This window comes from Camelus bactrianus, chromosome 9 (genome assembly GCF_048773025.1).
Source record: "Camelus bactrianus isolate YW-2024 breed Bactrian camel chromosome 9, ASM4877302v1, whole genome shotgun sequence".
Taxonomy (NCBI): Eukaryota; Metazoa; Chordata; class Mammalia; order Artiodactyla; family Camelidae; genus Camelus; species Camelus bactrianus.
This window is the reverse complement of record NC_133547.1, coordinates 6,534,371-6,553,908: the sequence shown is the minus strand read 5'-3', so window position 1 is coordinate 6,553,908 and position 19,538 is coordinate 6,534,371. Positions and strand designations below refer to the sequence as shown.

General features: G+C 45.4%; 1 protein-coding gene and 1 non-coding gene across 5 annotated transcripts in view; one reads left to right on the top strand and one right to left on the bottom strand.

The window, feature by feature from the left end:
* Nucleotides 1–9,026, top strand: part of TRPM4 (transient receptor potential cation channel subfamily M member 4) — a 51,572-nt gene extending 42,546 nt beyond the window's left edge. For all 4 annotated transcript variants that reach the window (XM_074369261.1, XM_074369259.1, XM_074369265.1 and 1 more), the window contains one exon: nt 8,081–9,026. In XM_074369261.1, coding sequence (XP_074225362.1) covers nt 8,081–8,142 — 62 coding nt within the window. In that variant the 3' untranslated portion in view covers nt 8,143–9,026. The remainder of the gene's footprint in view (nt 1–8,080) is intronic.
* Nucleotides 9,027–9,902: 876 nt separating this feature from the next.
* On the bottom strand, nt 9,903–17,438 carry LOC105062764 (uncharacterized). Its single transcript, XR_012508967.1, has 2 exons — nt 15,317–17,438; nt 9,903–15,152 (listed from the first exon to the last, which is right to left on the bottom strand). It is a non-coding gene; the product is annotated as an uncharacterized LOC105062764 (transcript).
* Nucleotides 17,439–19,538: the final 2,100 nt, after the last annotated feature.

Below are 19,538 nucleotides of genomic sequence, written 5' to 3'. Positions count from 1 at the left end.
CTGAATTCAACTGACAAGGCTCATTGTGGAGGAAGGGAAGCTGATGTGACCTTGCAGGGTAGGGGCGTTTGGGCCAATTCAATGTGCTGCTGTGGCTTCTGCTATTGAATATATAATTGGTATTGATGTTTTATGTGTTCATACTGTGATTGTCCCATAAGCGTCAGGGGATTCTCCCATCCAGAGACTGTAGCATGTGTGGTCCTCTCCATGGCAGACTATAGAAGCAAGCGAGCATCCCAGGAGAAGGGGAACTCACAGCTCTGATAACTTAATGGCTGTGGGAATACTCAGAAGCCATTTCCCAGTACAACAGCACCACCTGCCTGACGCAGCCCATACATACACCCCTTTGGAGAAAACGCTGCTATTAATTGCTATTCAAGCTCTGTTGAGAGGGACTGCCTTGTGACTCCCTGGTCTGACATCTCCATTTTGGGGTAGGTCAACTTGAACTTGACAACCAGTAAGGTCTGAAATGGTTAGATGAAAATGGTATGTTCAAGAGCACAGCTGGGCTGGTCCTCGGGTCATCTCAGTTTTGCCATGGAGAAGTAGCGGCTTTCCCTTTGGAGGAAACTTTATCCCCTACTCCCCTGCAAAGCTGCTGGCTCGTCAGCGGGGCCCTCGATTTACAGAGGTTCCCATAAGTGACCGGGCCTGGTTCACTGCTGGTTGGGCTGAGTAAAAAGCTGGTGATGCCCACCGGGGTGCAGCAGCCATCCAACCCCAGCTCCAACCTTGGAAGACAGACTGCAGTCAATGGCTAGTTAAGGTGTTGGCTGGGACTTCCTAGTTTCCCTCCTATCCACGTGCGTCTGCTATTATTGATGGTTGGAAGCATCTCCTAGAAAATCAGCTCAAAAAGATTTCTGACTCTACCTTCTTCCCTCCTCCTGGTCCACGCAGCTTGGCCGGACAGTTTGATCACTGCACGGGTGTTCCCAGAGAGGCTCCTTCTCTTCCTGACTGCCTCCTGGATAACAATCTCCTGAGATCTAAGCTGGGGGGAGTTATATAGACCATCTTGAAAATTTAGGATTTGCTCCCTCTGACCATTCTGGGGTCACCTTTCTTTCTGTGGGACAGCTTGGTGGCAACACCTTCTGCATGGCCTCCTGGCCCAAAATGGGCCCATGAGGGGGTTGAAACTAAATTCTGGTTTAGTCACTGGCATTTTCTTGCAGGCCTGACTTGGCCCTAGATCAGGTGTTGGCAAACTACTAGTGGTGCAGGATAAATCTTGCCTGTGAGCTAAGAATGGTTTTTACATTCTAAGAGTCATAAAAACCAAATAACAAAGAGAGTACAGTCGCCTTCTTTGTACCCACATGTTCCACATCCATGGATTCAACCAAATGTGGACTGAAAATATATTTTTTTTAATTTCAGAAAGTTCCAAAAAGCAAAGCTTGAATTTGCCACACTGGTTACTATTTATATAGCATTTACATCGTATTTACAACTGTCTACATAGCATTTACATCATGTTAGGTATTAAGAGGTATCTAGAGGTGATGTAAAGTACACGGGAGGAAGTGTGTAGGTCACATGTGGATGGTACGCCACTTTATATGAGGGACTTGAGCATCTGAAGATTGAGGTATCTGTGGAGGTCCTGGAACCAGTCCTGAGGGACAACTGTATGCCATAGAGACCATGTCCTGAAAGCCCAAAATATTTGTTATCTGGCCCTTTACAGGAAAAGTTTGCAGGCTCCTGTCTTAGCTGCAACTGCTTGCCAATGCTCCCTGTGTGGCTTCCCCCCGCTGGTGTCCCAGTTGTCCAAACCTCCACTGCAGGACCGGCCTAGCAGAGACACCCCTTCCACGCAGCCCGTGGCCGGGGGGCCTGAGGCTTCCGCCCCACGTTCACCAAGGCCACCAATCTCCCCATACGCTGGGCCTCCTTGCATGTGCTCATTGCCCCCTCCAAGCTCGTGGGGCACCTCAGACTGGGGAACATAGGTCACATGCCCACACCTTAGCCACAAAGGTCAAGAAGTGTTTAATCTGGTGGGGAAATGGAAAATGAAAGGATTCCAGACTAGGTGCCAGAAGACCTCAGTTCTACGTCCGCCTCAGCCACTGACTAGTTATTTGACCTCAGGGCCGTCCTTTCTCTCTTCTGAGCCTCCCGCAATATCGACTTCCTGAAAGGAGGGATGAGGGGAAGGAGGCCAGCCCAGGGCCTGTCTGTGGCTTTGTCCAGGTATTAACAAGGGCACAGGGCTTCTCACAGCACCTGGGAAAGTGTCTTTTGTGCCAGGACTTCTCATCCGCCTAACCTTGCACAAAAATGGCTTTAGAACAACAGTTCTGCGTGCAGGACTCATTGTCTACATGGCTTTTATCTTAACCCCGCCAGATACTTGGCGATACCGGTTCATGGTGGCCCATCCTGACCCGGGGAGGGGAGGAGAAACAGAGGTGGGGGTGAGGGTGGGAGGAGGACCAGGCCCACTCCACCCACCTCCAGTTCCGGGAGCTGGGTCATCCCAGACCCAGGGTCCTTAGAGAGTGAGGGAGGAGGCAGGGGGCCAAGGGCTGAGTCTCAGGGGCAGGAAGGACTCGGGGTGTCTCTGCCCTTGACCTTTTCAGGGCTCTTCTAGTTGGGTCATAGAAGCCGTTACATTGGGAATGCAGGAAGGAAAATCTAGAATTTCTATTTACATCTGTTTTTTAAAATCAAAATGAGCAAAACAAATGAAACTTTACTGATACCAAGTATGTAGAATGACAGTAGTGTACAAGTAAAATATATATGTTGGGGATATTTTCTCAAAAAGTCACTGATAGGGGAGTGGCTAAAGAGTGTTTCAAGGCCTTTGAGGTAAATAAAAGGTGTGAAAAAGCAGGCGAAGATTTGGGAAGTGACTGGGAACCAGGGTGGGTGGCGATGGAAGCTGACATTGATTCTCAAGGCCATGTCCTTTGCAAGTAGGGAGTGGGAGACAAGTTTTTGCCCAGGATGTCACTAAGGGGTGTGTCTTCTACCAGGGGCCCCGGTGCCTCCATCCCGAGTTGCCTCAACTCCATTTGACATTCAAAGCAGCACAGCGGTGTTACCTGCTCCCACAGGAAACCCTAATAAGCTCAAGTTCCCCAAGATTCCTTGGTCCCGAGCCCACCGAAACCAGGCGACCCCCCTCTCGGTGCTCAAGTGGGTGAGGGGACCCTCTCCAAGGGGGAACGAAGCAATGCCAGCCAGCTAGAGAGGGTCTAAGTGCTCCAGGCATGCTGCCCTCTTGGTAGAAGTAGTGAGAGGTGAGTTACGGGATAGATTTAGTATGGTCACCAATGACCAAGTTTGAGTTAGAGATGAGCACACTTTCTAGAGTGGGTGATTCTGATTGCTGCAAGGTTCTACCATGGCATGGCTCAACTCCAGGACAAGGAGGGGTCTAGGGGCTCATACTTGTGTCCCAAAGGCAGAGGGAAATTGGGGTCACCAGACTGGACACTCAGTTTGCCAGAGGTTGGTGTACGTGGGAGGAGGCTGACATCTGGGCTGCTCACCAAAAGAACACTGTGCCCACAGCCTGTGCATGGGGTCCCAAAGAACCCATTTATTGACCCACAACATTGCTGTCTCAGCCTCATTCCAAGAGGGCAGCCCTGGAGAAGTCAGCCACCCTAGTGATCCAGTTTGGTGGTGGAGGTGGGGTGTTGGAGAGAACACTGTCCGTGATAGCTGAGAAGGCTGGGTCCTGGAAAGTGCTGTGAGGCCCATCCCGTCGTGCCAGCATGGTGCCCCCGCCTCACAGGGGGACGAGGGGGCACCAGGTCTAACCCTATGTGTAGCTGAGTTGATTTCTTCTTCTGAGTTCCCCAATCCCAGAGCAGGGTTCCACTTAGCAGAAGCAGTAATATTCCAGGGGAGAAAAGAGTTCCCAGGTTGTCTTTTTCCTTCCAAAGTCAAATGAGTGATGTCACTGGTTGCTAGGCAAGTTTTCCACGTGCCCCTGCCCCTCCTTTCTGGCAGAACCAACTGTTTCTGTAGCTATGCCACTAATGCCACCAGTTACTGGACAGAGATGCTTCCTTGGAGAAAATGGGTGTGTCGCTAGTTACTGAACAGATTTCTTGTGTGGATTTTTTTCATGGTCTTCCTGCCCTTGTTGCGTGCTGTCTATGGTTGTTGAGGCTGGGGTCGCCCGCCTCGAGGCGGGGGCGCTGACACTCCTCGTGGACAAGGCAGATGTCAGGGAGGCTGGGAGAGGCAGGCTGAACCAGGAAGAGCTCTCACTCCTACTCAAGATTGGGCTGAGCCATTGGGAGTCCTGGTTCCACCCCCTGGTGGACAGACTTAACTCTCTAGATGAGGTCTCTCTGCTTCTGTCCTGGGGGGTGAAGCTGGACTTCACCGAGTGCTGCTTAGGCCACTGTAAGGGCTTGGGGGACACAAAGGTAGTCTTTTTGGACAGTAGCTTTTCAAAGGAACCAGGGGCAGTGTAGTCCTGGAGGGACCACCAATGATGAAATGGGTGGACTGGGATTGGCAGCAAGGTTAGGGTGCTGAAGAAGGTGACCCAGCCCAGGGTCCTGTGCAGGTAGGGCTGTTTTACTTCCTGGCTCTGAGGGCAGAGAGAGAGGGCAGCAAGGTGGGAGGAAGAGGCGGTGGGGGGGGGGGGGGTTTCAGTCCATGTGATGTTGGGGATCAGATTTCCCAGGGACTGGGAAGCTGGCCAGACGGTCCCTGGGGATGGGAGGAGCCCAGACTTAGGGGCTTGTTGGGGGCATTTGGACAACGGGTCCCGAAAGTCCAGGTGGGAGGCCCGGGTAGGGCAATCTCACCCCACTGCTGTTCCAGGCAGTGTAGTAGAGGTGTGCCCCCTGGTAGAGATGCATGAGGCAGACGGTGAGGAGGGCCAGCAGCCCTGGCACGGTCACGTAGCACCACAGGAAAGTCCAGAAGGGCCACAGAGGGCGGCCCAGCTCTCTGAACATTTCTTCCCTGAGCCTGGGTTGGGGGCAGTGGGCAGGGACGTCTGGGAAGGAGCCCTCCTCTGGCCACCAGGGCCTGGAGCCCTTGGGAGGGTAGGCCCGCCAGTCCCCTGGTTCTCTCACAGGTTCTCAACACTTAGGGACTGTCAGGTCCTGCCAGGCACTCCCTGAGGTTGGGCTCTGCATCTGGCCTCCCCGTGGGAATCCTCCCATCCAGAGGGGGTACACTGCTCCCAGCCCTCTGCCTTCAGACTAGCCCAACTGGCCAATGGCAGGGGAACCTGAGTCCCCTTGGTCCTGACTGCTTGTTCCATCAGGACCCACCCAGCTCCCCTCAGATCACTCCCTCCTGCTCTCAGCTGGACCCTCTGCTGTGGGAAGGACTGAAGGAGTAGACCATGCCCCAGCTCTCCTCAGAGACCCGGGGTGGGGTCCCCTGAGGCTTGAACATCACCTCCTAGCTCCGTAGATCCAGGTCAGGGCCATGTTCTGGAAGGCCACAATGACGACAAGGGTCAGCGGGACCAGGTGGTCATCAAACAAGGACATTACGTAGCTGCCGGCCTGACTGGTGAAGACGAGGCTGCCCAGAAAACCTCCCAAGCAGATGATCGCTAAGGCAGAGGCAGGTTTGGCCACACTGAGGTCTATGTGTAGCTGGGTCAGGGGTCAAAGTGAGCCCAGGAGATTAGGGATGGCCTAGTGAAGAGGGGCACTAGGGGCAAGGTGGTCACTGGGGTGAGAATCCATAGTACCTGAGAGCATCCTGGGGTAATTCTTGAAGATGGAGATGGAGTTCTGGAGGGGAAAGACAATGCCTTCCAAGATATTTATCAAGTTGTTCAGCCCTATGATGAGCAGGGCTATGAAGAAGAGGATGGCCCAGAAAGAGGCACCAGGGAACAACGAGACGACTTGGGAGAAGGCTGCAAATGCCAGGCCAGGGCCTTCCATGAACTGTTGGGGAGAAGGGCTCTGAGGCAGTGGTGGGGCTGGATTGGGGGGGAATGGTGCAGTGATCGATTAGCAATATCTGTCTCAGGCAGAGGAGAGAGGCATAGTGGTAGGTGGATGGCCAAAGTGTTGGGTGTTTGCCCTTTTTGGTTTCATAAGCTGTATGAGCATCACCTATTAAGTTTCCACCTGAGTTTCCTCCTCTGATAAATAGAGACCCTAGAGTTGATGTGAGAATTAGAGTGAAAATTTAGCAAAGGCCCTGGCACATACTAAATGGTGGTGGAAGAGTAATTCTGTTACCTGCCTCAGAAGGTATGTAGATAGCCCACAAGGCCCCTGGGAAATACATTTCCCAGTGGCCTCTGGGGCTGTTGGGAAGCACCCACCTGCCCCCAACAAACACACCTTTTCCTTTTGCGCCTTGATGCTGCAGGATGGGGAGAAGTGGATGACCTGGTGCTGGAGGTGTCCTGGGAGGTTGTTGATCCAGTCTAGGTAGTCCATGGTGGGCAGGAGCAGGATGTCTTCTGGGGGCTTGACATCCTGTGGCAGCACCCCCTTGTCGATCAGCTTCATCAGCTTTGAGACACTCCTGAAGGGGAAGCAGAGAAAAGGAAAGGTGGTGGAGAACAGACTGGTCCCTCTGCTAGCTGCAAACCAAGGACACTGAGGACAGGAGAGGGACATGAATTGCCCAAGATGAGTGCAGCTGAGTAACAAGGGCAGGGACTGGAAGTCAATCACATAGACTTGGGGTGAGTCGCCCTGGAGCTTCCACCTAAGGGGGCAGAAGATGTTACATTTGCAGTAGCTAATTCCAAGGTGCCTTGGGTTGAGTTGTGTGCCCCTGCTCCCACACTCATACATTCTCCAGTACTGCAGAATGGGACCTTATTTGGAAATAAGGCTGTTGCAGGGGTAATTAAAGATGAAGTACTGGAGTAGAGTGGGCCCCTGTTCCACTATGGTGTCCTTTTATGAAAAGAGGAAATTTGGACACACACACACACGGAGAATACCATGTGAGGATGAAGGCAGAGATTTACTAGACAAGGAACACCAAAGATTGCCAGCGAACCACCAGAAGAGGCATGGAGCAAAGCCTGCCTGACTGCCCTCCGAAGGATCCAACCCTGCCAACACTCTGATCTCAGACTTCTGGGCTCCAGAGGTGTGAGACAATAAATTTCTGGTGTTTTAGCCACCCAGTTTGTGGTACTTTGTTCCGGCAGCTTAGAAAACTAATAATCTCAGAATTTTGTGTCTTCTTGGATCTTAAGTTTAGAATGCTGGGTTAATCAAACCATTCATGATACATTTTCCTCAACTGGCAGAGCAAAGTCTGTTTAATCTTTTTTTTTTTCCTCTGTGAATTTCAGTCTTTCCTCTCCTTCTGCAGATACTCACTTTCATGTGCTTGACTAACATTAAATGTGGGTATTTCTTTGTGAAAAATGTTGCTTTGTGTCATCACTTAAGTGTCATTGTGCTATAAATCGTTTTATTTTTCCCCTCAATTTTGACAAAATCTCTACGTTGCTGAATGTATATCTAGTTTGTTGTTCCTGATTGCTGCACCATATTGCATAATATGCATTCGCAATCCACAGTCATGTTTGATTCCCCAGATAATGGCCCTACCTCCTGTGATCAAACACCAGTCACCACGACAACCATCCATCTGCGGGGCTCCCGGGAGAAGTTCTCCAGGATACACACTTGGGAATGGGGGAGGGGTGTCACTGGGACCATAAATACTGTGCTTAGTTAATTTAGTGAAATGCTGCCAGAGTCTCAGTTGCCTTCTGTGCTCCTGATTAGAAAACTTCTGTAAGACTCTATACCTCCACATTTTCTTATCTAAAGAGAGGGTAATGCTAATCAAAGTAGGTTCTGTGGAGCAGTTGCCCTACCTGGGAACTTTTTAGAAATGCAGACGCTTGGGCCCACCCCAGACTTACTGATTGAGATCCCCAGGAGATTCATAATGCCCATTAGAGTTTGAGAGACTCTATATAATGAAGGGCAGGGGTTTCGGGATGGCAGTCCTTTCAGCTCTACGTGGTCCACTATGGTAGCCACCAGACACATATGGCTATTTAAACTAAAAATCATATAAAGTGAAAAATCCAGTTCCTCAGTCCCATTTGCCATATTTGATCGCATTCACATTTCAGGTGCTACGGCTGGTGGCCACACACGGTGCAGGTGGAGGCTTCCAAGCATCACGGAGCTCTGACGGGCAGTGCTGCCCTGGGAGAGGATGCTTCTCAGTCTAGGCTGCTCATTGGAATCAACTGGGAGCTTTTTTTTTTTTTTCCTTTTCAACTAGGAGCTTTTTTAAGAAACAAGAGCTGTAATTTTTTTTGAGCTATCATTTACAGACAATAAGCAGCACAGATATTAAACAGACACGTCTATGAGTTTTGACCAACTACCCATGTCACCAACATCCCAATCAAGATAAAAAATATTTCCATCACTACATAGAGTTCCCTTCTGCCCCTTTCCAGTGTGTTCCCTCCACTCCAGAGGCAACTACTGATTCCCATTCCTACATGCTCGTTTTGCCTGTGCTTGGATTTCATATAAATAGATTCATGCAATGTGTCGTCTTTTATGTCTGGCTTGTTCCATCCAATGTAATGTCTGAGGGTCATCCATGTGGTTGCATATATCATTAGTTCACTTCTTTTAAGTGATGAATAGTATTCTGTTGGTTGAATAAAGATACTAAGATTTATTATGTTTACCTCCTGATAGACATCTAGGCTGCTTAGTTTGGACCATTATGAGTAAAGCTGAAACCAAAATGTCTTTAAGTAGGTGAATGTTTGTTTTTATACATGCCTTTTTGTGGCATTGTTTTTATTTCTATAAGGTTAAGTAGCAGGGGAGGAATAGGTAAATTATATGGTAAGTGTATATTTAATTTTTGTAAAAACTGCTAAAGTTTCCAAAAATGGTTCATACCATGTTACACTCCCACTTGCCTATTTGTTGATTGTTTGGTTTTGTCTTATAGACTTGTAGGAGTTCTTAAAATATTCTGGATAAAAATCATTTATCAGTACACGTGTGTGTGTGTATATGTGTGATTTTCTCCCAGTTTGTGGCTTTCTTATTCACTTTCAGTGGTGGCTTTTGCTGGGCTGAAGTTTTTAATTTTGATGACTCTAACTTAGCAACCTGTTTTTTTTATGGTTAGTGGTTTTTGTATCCTGGCTAAAAAATCTTTGTTAAACCCAAGGTCAAGATATTCTATGTTTTCTTCTAGAAGCTTTATAGTTTTGGCTTTTACATTAAGGTCTTTCATTCGTCTTGAATTAATTTGGGGGCACGGTGTGTGGTAGGGATCAGTTTATTTTTTTCCAGGTACTGAAAAGAATTTCCTTTACCGTTGAATTGCTTTGGCATCTTTATTGAAGATCAATTGATCATATGTGTGTTGGTTTAATTCTACTTTGTTCTGTTGGTCATCCTTAGGCCAATATAACATTGTCTTGACTACTGCAACTTTATAGTGACTCTTGAAACCAGATAGTGTGTCTCCAACTTTTTTTTTTTCCAAGACTGATCTGACTACCTAGGTCCTTTGCATTTCCATCTACATTTTAGAATCATCTTGTCATTTCTACAGTAAAATTTGCTGGGATGTGAATTGCCATTTCACTTGGCAATTTAGAGAGAACTTATATATTAATAGCAATGGTTCTGCAAATCCAGGAACTTAATATATCTATTTATTTAGATCTTTTTCTCTCAGCAGTGCTCCACAGTTTTCAGTAAAGAGATCTTACACCTATTTTGTTAAATATAGCCTTAGAATTTGGTGGGTTTTGATCTAATTGTAAACAGTTTTGTTTATAAATTTTTTGTTTAACTGTTTGTTGTTAGTGTGTAGAAATATTGTTTTCATAGAGTGAATTTTATTTTTGTGACCTTCCTAAATGCACTTGTTTATTTTAGTAGGGTTTTTTTTGAGTAGATTCCTTTAGGTTTTCTTTCTTTTTTTTTTTTGGTGTGTGTGGTGATGGGGGAGGTAATTAGTAATTAGGTTTATTCACTTTTAGAGGAGGTGCTGGGGATTGAACCCAGATCCTTGTGCATGCTAAGCATGCGCTCTACCACTGAGCTGTACTCTCCCCGTCTCCTTTAGGTTTTTAAGTACACACTGATGCCAGTTGTGAATAAAGACAGTTTTACTTTATCTGGCCTCTATGCTTAATAAAATCCTTCTCTTGCCTTCTTTCACTGGCTAGGAACTTCACTATAATATTGAACATAAGTGATGAGAAGAGATACATATTCTTGCCTTGTTTTCAGTATTAGGGGAAATTGTTCAATAATTCACCTTTAAATAAGATGTTAGCTAATTTTCTGTTGGTGGTGGTGGGATCTTTAGCACAACAGTGTTAAGAACAGCTTGGGTAGGTGAAACTACTTTTTCAACTGTATGCTTTTATGAAATCTAAATACAAACCAGGTATTTCCCTTCAGCCTCAAGAATTTCCTTTAATAGTCTCTTGGTACAGATTTGCTAGCGATGAATTCTCTCATTTTAATCTGAAAATGTCTTCATTTCACTTTCATTGTTTAAGGGTATTTAGCTGACTACAGAACTCTAGGTTGTTAGATCCTTTCTTTCAGCGTTCTTAAACATTTCTATCTCATTGTCGTCTGACTTCCATTGTCTCTGATGAGAAATTAGTCATAATTCTTATCATTGTACCACTTCATGCAATGTACTTTTAAATCTTTGAATGCTTTAAACATTTTCTATTTACATTTGGCTTTCAGAAGCTTGACCACAATACACCAAGGAGTGATCCTCTTTTTATCTAACCTGCTTGGGGTTTTCTGAGCTTCTGGGATCTGTGGGCTGATGTTTTTAATAAAATTTGGAAAAAATTTGCCTGCTATTTAAAAACAATTTTGACCCCAATGCTCTCTCCTTTCCTTCTGCAGCTCCAATTATACATATACTACAGGGGGAGAGTATAGCTCAAGTGGTAGGGTGCATGCTTAGCATACACAAGGTCCTGGGTTCAAGCCCCAGCACCTCCACTAAGAATAAATAAGTAAACCTAACTACCTCCCCCCACCAAAAAAATATATACATATATTACTGTTGCAGGTCACTAGTGGTCTTGTTTAGTTTTTCTTTCCTTTTCTCTCTCTCTGTTTCACTTTGTGTAACTTCTATTTAGTTGTCTTCATTAACTGATCCTTTTTTTTTTTGCCGGTTCCAATCCATATTACATACATCCAGTGAAACTTTCATTTACTTTAAATTCTAGAATTTTCATGGGGTTCTTTTTTAGAGTTTCTACAGCTTTCCTAAAATATCCCCACTGTCTTCACACATTTTATTAATCTTTTCTATTAAATTCCTTAACATATTTATAATGGTTGTTTAAAGTTCTTGTCTGCTAATTCTAATGTGTCTGATGATCTTTAGGCCTTCTTTTTTTCTCTTGGCCATGGGTTATATTTTTCTGGTTTTTGGAATGTCTTGAGATTTTTAATTTTATTCTGGACTTTGTGTATAGAAGAACAAAGAAGAAAGGTATATTGTTTTATTTTGCTTAGTCTCAGTAAGTTTAAGCCTTTTATTCTACCAGACAGCTAGGATGAGGGCTAATTATTCACATTTCTTAAGAGTACAGTTGAGTTTGGGTTGGGTGGTAATTTTCATTAGTTGAGTTTTTCTCTGCCTTCAAGTGGAATTAGAGAGATTACTGTTCCCATGAGCCATGCCCTCAACTTTTTGAACCACATCAGGGACTAATTCCTTTCTGTTGTCACTGCTTCAGTTGGAGTGGGTTGGATTATAGCTTTAGATGTTTTTGGTTTATCCAGTGGGGCCACAATCTGAGCACCATAAGACAGTGCACACTTCCTCTGCTTGCTAGCCTTGTCTCTGCTGCATCTTCTGCCACTTCCTCAACACAATTCCTGGGAACAGAGTGAGGGGAAAAGGGGGTCAAGCCATTTATTTGTGTGTTGAGGGCTTCTTGAAAGTCGAGTACCAGTTGGAAGCCCATACCGTCATTAAGTGCTTGGATTTCTTTTTATCTGTGCAAAATCTCTCCATCTGTGACAGGCCTGTTCCTCCACCCACATGCTCCCAGATTAGGCATTTACCCCCAATATAAAGGCATTTATGACTCTTTGCTCACCTATGATGGGCTCATTTAGTTTAATAGGGTTCTTTGTGTCCACTGCTCTTCAGTAACTTTATAGGAAAGTATGATTTTTATTTTGTCCATTCTTTAAATTGCTCCTACTATGGGAACATGGACTTTTGCATCCTTCCAGCATCCTAACTGGAAGAAAAATTACACCTTGAAGTTTAAAAAAAAAAAAAATCTCAATGCCTGAATGCACCCCAGACCAAGTAAATGAGAATCTCCGGGGGTGGGACTCAAACATAAGTGTTTTCTAAAGCTTCCCAAATGGTTCCAATATGCAGCCTAGGCCACAACCACTGATTGTGGCTCAGAATGTTATAACTGCCTCTTTGGTGAGTTAAATAGTTGATTTTGAAAACTTCTTTACACCGTTTGCAATTTATGGAAACCTTGGGACAGTCACAACTCTTAAGACTATTTTCTTATCTATAAAGTGATGGATATTAGAATATTCCCTTTTGGCTGTTTTCTCTGAGAATAAGTATAATATCATTATGGGAGAGGTTCAAGTTCAAAGGTCCATGAGGCTGGGGGGTGGTTGCTAATACAGAGGGAGGGAGACTCCTCTTGAATCTGCAAGGCTGTGATTACTTACTGCTCGACACAGGCGTGGCCACTGGTGGTGGTCCAGAACCCCAGCACTATAAAGATGATGGATGTGGCCAGCAATGAGGTCACCAGGTTGACCAGGGCCACCAAAGAAGCCACCTGGACATAGCTGTCGCCTCCAGCCTTGCAGGAGAACAAGATGATGGTGCCCATGCCCAGGCCCAAAGAGTAGAGCACATGCCCTCCTGCCTGACGCCACAGGTCCAGCGAGGCCCAGGCAGAGAGCTGTGGATGAAGGTGGGTGAGAGGAGTTTGCGAGTGGGCTCAGAGTGTGGACCCCCCAATGAGCTGGTAGAGGTGGGCAGGCTGGGGTGGAAAGCAGGAGGGATGAGGGGTAGGCTGGGGCAGAAGGAAAGAAGATTCAGGGGAAGGAGATTCAGAGAAGACCTGGGTAGTTGAGGGAGGGAGGTTTGGAGTCCGCAGCCTCACCTCTGTGGTCACCATACGTCTGAGGCTGGTGGTCGCACCTTCCAAGAAGAGACCTCGGATGAGGAAGCAGAGGAGGAGGATGTAGGGGAGGAATACTGAGAAAACCAGCATCTGGCCAGAGGGGTCAGGACAAACCAGAAGTCAGAAATGGGGAGGAGGGAAGACAGGACAGAGGTGAGCATTAGCAGGGGACTGCAGTCAGCAGGAATAGAGAGATGGAGGTAAGCAGTGTTAAGGTGGCCCAGATGTAACGAGAGGGAGCTATGGGAGGCTTTTTCTAGGGAGGCAACAGTGTTGTTTGCGGAAGAAAAATCCTCTAATCAGCTGCTCAAGGGTGAAGAATGAGGCCCCAGGTAAAGGTGGTTTTTAAATGGTGGTGCAGTTGGACACTGTTAATTCACAGACCTTGGTTTTGTGGCCTATTTGTGAGTTTAGGGACAGGAACTGCAAAGGGGAGAGAAGCCAGTGAGGCTGAAGTCTGCATGGAACAACTTCATAGATGATGGGGGAAGAAAACAAATGAAGAAGAAACTTTGGGAGAAAACAACATGGTTAACAGGAATTATTATTTTTGTTCAGGGATAGGTGAGAGAAGCTCCCCCTGCCACCAAGCCTTTAGTAAAATCTGCTTTTGTGTGAATGGTTTATTTTGAAGGCTGCAAAGGAATGGTAAGTTGAAGTTGGGCCTCCGGGATGTATGGGGTGAGCTGATTGCTTGTGTAGATACAGGGGCCAGAAGTTACAGGTAATGTTAACCAAAATGACCTAGTAAACACATTGAAATAACTTTTCCACAGAAGGAGAATATCCAGGTGCCAAGGGGATGGATTGGAAGTATGGATTGGGATAAAGTACTCTAAATGAGAAACTTTGGAAATGTATCCGTGCCAGTTGGCCTCTTTAGGGGTCAACAGTCACAGTCAAAATGAAGGAAGGAGGGACATGCCAGGCTCGGGGCGTGAGTCTGTGGCCTAATCTAAAAGCTGCCTGCAGGTCTTCACATGCAGTGACATGCAGATGAGGGAAGGTGAAGAGGGAATGGGGTCAAGACAAGGTGCTCTTCCATGCTGTGGATGGGAGGAGCAGCTCTTTGTGAGAGGAGCAGCTGACAGCTGCTTAGGGAGAGAACAGCACCTTCCTTAGGAGCCCTGGTGGAGATGCTGGGTGGTCACATCTGAGCTTGCCCTCTGGGTGGGTGGGAGGGTCATGGGGATTGGAGAAGAGAGGTCAAAGGGAAGGGGGCAGGGAGCCTGAGGATCTCTGGATTTGCAAAGGTGAAGTGGTAGTGGGATCAGCAGTCAGGGTGGCTTACCTGCGTTGACATCTTTAGCCCTGTCATCATGATTAAGAAGACGAGGAACCAGACTGCGAAGATGCCCAGGCTGAGATTCAGGACAAGGGCCTTGACCCCCTCTTCTATGTGGTTTGAGGCACTCAGGGTGGTGTGGTACCAGAAGTACTGGTGGGACACAGTCCCAAGGCAAGAGAGGTCTGGGGGGACCCAGGCGCTTAGATACGACCTCACCTGGTGCCTACCCCTGCTCTTCACTTCCTCCCCTTTGGCTCTTGCTCCTTGTTGCCCCTGCCTCCCTTGACTCTTCTGGCCCTGTCTCTCCCTCTCCTCACCGCTGACAGTGATGTTCTTCACCAGTGGGCACTGGTCCCAGGGCAGGGGATGATGAAAGGAGTTGCCCAGGTAGGAGAGGCTCCAGGTGGTGATGACGCTGTTATACAAGCTCACCATGACGCACACCTGGGGGTGGACACAGTGGGCCTGAGGGGCTGGATGGGTGGAGACAGGGAACCTGGAGACCACAAGGGGTGAACTGGGATGCCTCTTGGCTGGGCCCCTCATTCACCAGTATGCTGGCATAGCCTATGCCGCCCAGCCAGGGGGTGAGCTGCTTCCAGACCCGGATGTTGTCCACACGCAGCCATTTCCCCATGATCATCTCCATGTACAAGAGGGGGATCCCGAACAAGAGGAGCATGAAGAAGTGCATCAGGATAAAGCTGCCTGAAGAAGGGAGCCAGGAGCTGTGCTCAGGCAGTCAGGAGTCCTGGCCCCCCTCCTCTCTATCCCCTAGGAGTCTGGCTGCCTCCCTTCCAGTTATCTCCTCCCCCAGGACCTAGGAGTCTAGGCTCCCAGCCTTAAAACTCCTTCCTTAACCCTGGCCTTACCTCCTCCGTTCCGATGACATAGGTAAGGGAAACGCCATATGCTGCTTAGCCCAACAGAGAAGGCAACTTGGACCAAAATGTTCTCAGTTCTTTTGGTCTGAGTAAAGTAGTTGTGAGTCTTGGTGGCCCGAATCTCTTTGGTATTGAGCTTCCAGGGTAGGGTTGAGGAAACTTGGTGTTCTTTGGGGGCCTCGTCCTCTGATAATTCTTCAAGGGACTCCATGACTTTCTTCTTACAGGTCCACTAACTCCTGAGGAAATCTTGGGGTCACCAAGAAGAGTAGACCTTAAGGGACATGTCTCAGATGGCAGAATGTAAAACTCCACAACAACAAGGGTTTTAGAGCAATGAGGGCCAGAGTTTAAATCTTGGCTCTTCTCCTCATAAGTTATCGTCTTTGGGAAAATAATGTCCTCTCTCTGACATTCAGGTTCTTTTTTTTTTTTTACAAGAATAGATGAATTTCAAAATATTTAGTGACTGTTGTAGCATGAGCACTGCCCAATCAGAATGGATGCCAGCCATAAACACTGAAGTATCAGCTTAACATCATCACTGCCTGAAAGGACTAAAAGTGACATAGTGGACATTGAGTGCCAAGGACACAGTAAACACTTAAGGCACTCTGGTTCTTTCTTTTCTCCCTCTGGTCTACCTGGCCCAACTGACACACACAGATTTCTGGGCTGGTGGTTCCCAATCCTGGCTGTCTATCACAATCACTTGAGGGACTCTCAAAACATAGAGATTGCTGCCTTTTATTCTCCTAAACTTCCTCTTCCATATTCTGATTCAGTAGATATAAGGTGGAATATAGAGATTGGTAGAATTAAAAAGCTTCCTTGGGGATCCACTTCTGGAAAGGCAGCATGAGGAGCTCTGTGGACCCATTCCCTAGTGAAACAAGCACAACTTGTGAAAGTTATAAACAAAAGAACATTTAAGGTCTCTGGAAATTGTCCTGATACAGCAGTGAAGAAACATTTATTCAAGAAAATCTAGTAAAACTCAGGATAGTGACAGTTTGTGGCATGTGAACCACAGCCTGCTCTCTCCCTCCCTCCATCCAGCCCACTGTTATGGAAAGTCCACTCTAGGTGGATGGAGCCAAGAACACAGGGTTCCCTTTCTCCCTGGATCTCACTCAAAGCCTATGGTGTCTTCCAAAGGGGCAGGCCACCAGCATTTCTCATTCCTCTCTAGCTATGTGTTGCAGAGACTAAATTCCAGGCAAGTGTGGTAAAAGGTGGGGAGCCCTCTTCTTCCACTCTGCCCTCACTTGCATGGCAGAGGCTCTACTTCAGGGATGACACAGTGAGAATACTGGGGCCCTGACCTACCCAACCCCATCTCATTGGTTAGGTAGAGGTTACATGCCAGGAGTGGCAAGTCAGTAAGACCAAAGGCTAATGCCCCATCCAGTACCCTGTTCCTTAAGCACTCAGATAGAAGTAGGTCTCTGTCCCCATCCAGCCTTGGAGTTTTTGTCAAGGGAGAGAGGCAGGCCTTAAGAACAAATAGCTCAGAAGCTCTTCCCCCAAGAACTAATTTATCTGAAACAGACTGTGAGGACATTTAAGCCTAAGGGCATACTCAAAAACAGTAGAGGATTTGGTGGTAAACAATCAAGAGGAGGCTGGTGACATCAGGAGAGATATAAGCAGAACTGTAAGCCAGTTAGTATGCCAGAGAGAACCAGGGAAAGAGCTAGCTAAGAAGATCCAATGTTTGAGGTCAGAACAAACCTCAAACACTGACTTCAAGAACTACTCCTGTAAGGGAGGACAAATTAACTGAATCAGACTGGAACAATTTGTTTCAGAGCATTGTCAAAAACAATAGAGAAGTCAGCTGGAAATGAGTAGATCCTAAAATCTGGGTGTGGTCAGGGTAAGAGAAAAAGGGATCCCTCCTAAACCCACTGTCATACCAGGGTTATGCAGCATGCTTAAGGCTCTGGCCTTCGAGGATTATACACCTTGACCAAGTGGGATTTATCCCAGGAATGCAAGGTTGGTTTAACATCTGAATATCAATTAATGTTATACATCATATATCTATTTAATAGAATAAAGGACAAAAGCCATGTGTTCATCTCCATGAAGAAAATGACAAGCTGATGATAAAACTCATATGAAAATTCAAGGGGCCCAGAATAGCTAAAGAGAAAGAAGAACAATGTCAGAGGGCTCAGACTTCCCAATTTCAAAACTTACTATAATGCTACTGTCATCAAAGCAGTGTGGTATTGGCATAAGGATACACAATAGACCAACAGGATAGAGTAGAATAGAGAGCCCAGAAGTAAACTTTCACATAAATAGTCGATTAATTTTCAACAAGAGTGTCAAGGACATTCAATAAATGGTGCTGGAAAAACTGGATATCCACATAAAATAATAAAGTTATTTATTTTATGACCCTTTTCTTATACCATATACAAAAACTAACTTAGAATGCATCAAAGACCTAAATTATAGAGTGGAAATGATAAACTCCTTAGAAGAAAACATAGGGGCAAATCTTTAAGACCTTAGACTTGCCGATGGTTTCTTAAATATAATACCAAGATATGTCCTTTGTGAATCAAAAGATACTGTCAAGAGAGTGAAAAAATAACCACAGAATGGAAGAAAAATATTTGCAAGTAATATATCTGATAAGACTCTAGTATCCAGGATATATAAAGAAATCCTACAACTAAACAAAAACAAAACCCATACAATTCAATTTAAAAATGTGCAAAGGACTTGATTAGGCATTTCTTCAAAGATGTACAAATGGCTAATATAAACGTGAAAAGATGCTCAACATATTTAGTCATTAGGTAAGTGCAAATCAAAACCATATAAAAAAAAACCATATGAGATACCATTTCACACCCACTAGGATGATCATAATTTAAAAAATGGAAAATAAGTGTTGGTGAGGATGTGGAGAAATTAAAACTATTATGCATTATTGGTAAGTATGTAAAATGGTGCAGCTACTGCGGAAAACTGGCAGTTCCTCAAAAAGTTAAGCACAGACTTATATGATCCAGCAATTCCACTAAACAATTGAAAGCAGAGACTCAAACTGATCTTACACACCAATGTTCATAACAGTACTCTTCACAACAGCCAAAAGATCAAAATAGCCCAAGTATCCATCAACAGATGAATGGATAAACAGTAGTATATCCACACAGTCATAAAAAGAGATGAAATTCTAATACATGTTATAACATGAGTGAACTTTGAAAACACTATGTTAAATGAAATAAGCCAGACACAAAAGGACAAGTATTGCATGATTCCACTTGTATGAAATATGTATAAAAGGCAAATTCATAGAGACAGAAAGTAGATTAGAGGTTACTAGCAGGGCTGGAGAGAAGGAAGAAAGGGGACTTAGTGCTTACAGAGTTTCTGTTTGGGGTGACAAAAAATTTTGGAACTAGATAGAAGTTGCACAACATTGTGAATGTACTAAATTCCACCACATTTTTCACTTTAAAGTGACTGATTTTACATTATATGAATTTCACCGTAAGAAAATGATAAAAAGTAAAAGTGAAATAAAAATGCTTTCAGACAAACAAAAGTTGGGAGTACTTGTTATCAGCAGACCTGCACTACACAAAATATTAAGGGAAAATCTTTCAGCTGGAGGAAAATTATCCCAGGTGGAGCAGAGCTATGCAAGAATAATGACCACATGAAAGGGTGAATACATAGAGAACTAGAAGAGACTCTTGACTTCCTAAAGCAACAAACATAGCAATGTATTGTGGGGTTAATAATATGTAGAAGGAAAATACTTTAGAACAATGGCAAAAAAGGTGTGAAAACTAGGAATAGAAGGAACTCCCTTAATTTACAGCTTCCTTAAACCTGTAGCTAATACTACATTCGATGATTAAATATGAATGCATTTCTCCTGAGGTTGGGAACAAGACAAGTCTGTTCATTATTATCTATTATATTCAGCATTATGTAAGAGGTCCTAGCTAATACAATAAAGTAAAGAAGGGGGGGGAAGCATAAAGATTAAATAAATAAAAAAGCTTTATTTGAAGATGCTGTGAGTATACATGTAGAGATTACACATCTAAAAAGAATCTACAAACTAATAGAATTAAATTTGTAATTGAATTTAGCAGTTTCTAGATAAAGTCAATATAAAAAATCAATAGTATTTCTGTGTATTAGCAACAAACAATTGGAAAATGAAATGGGA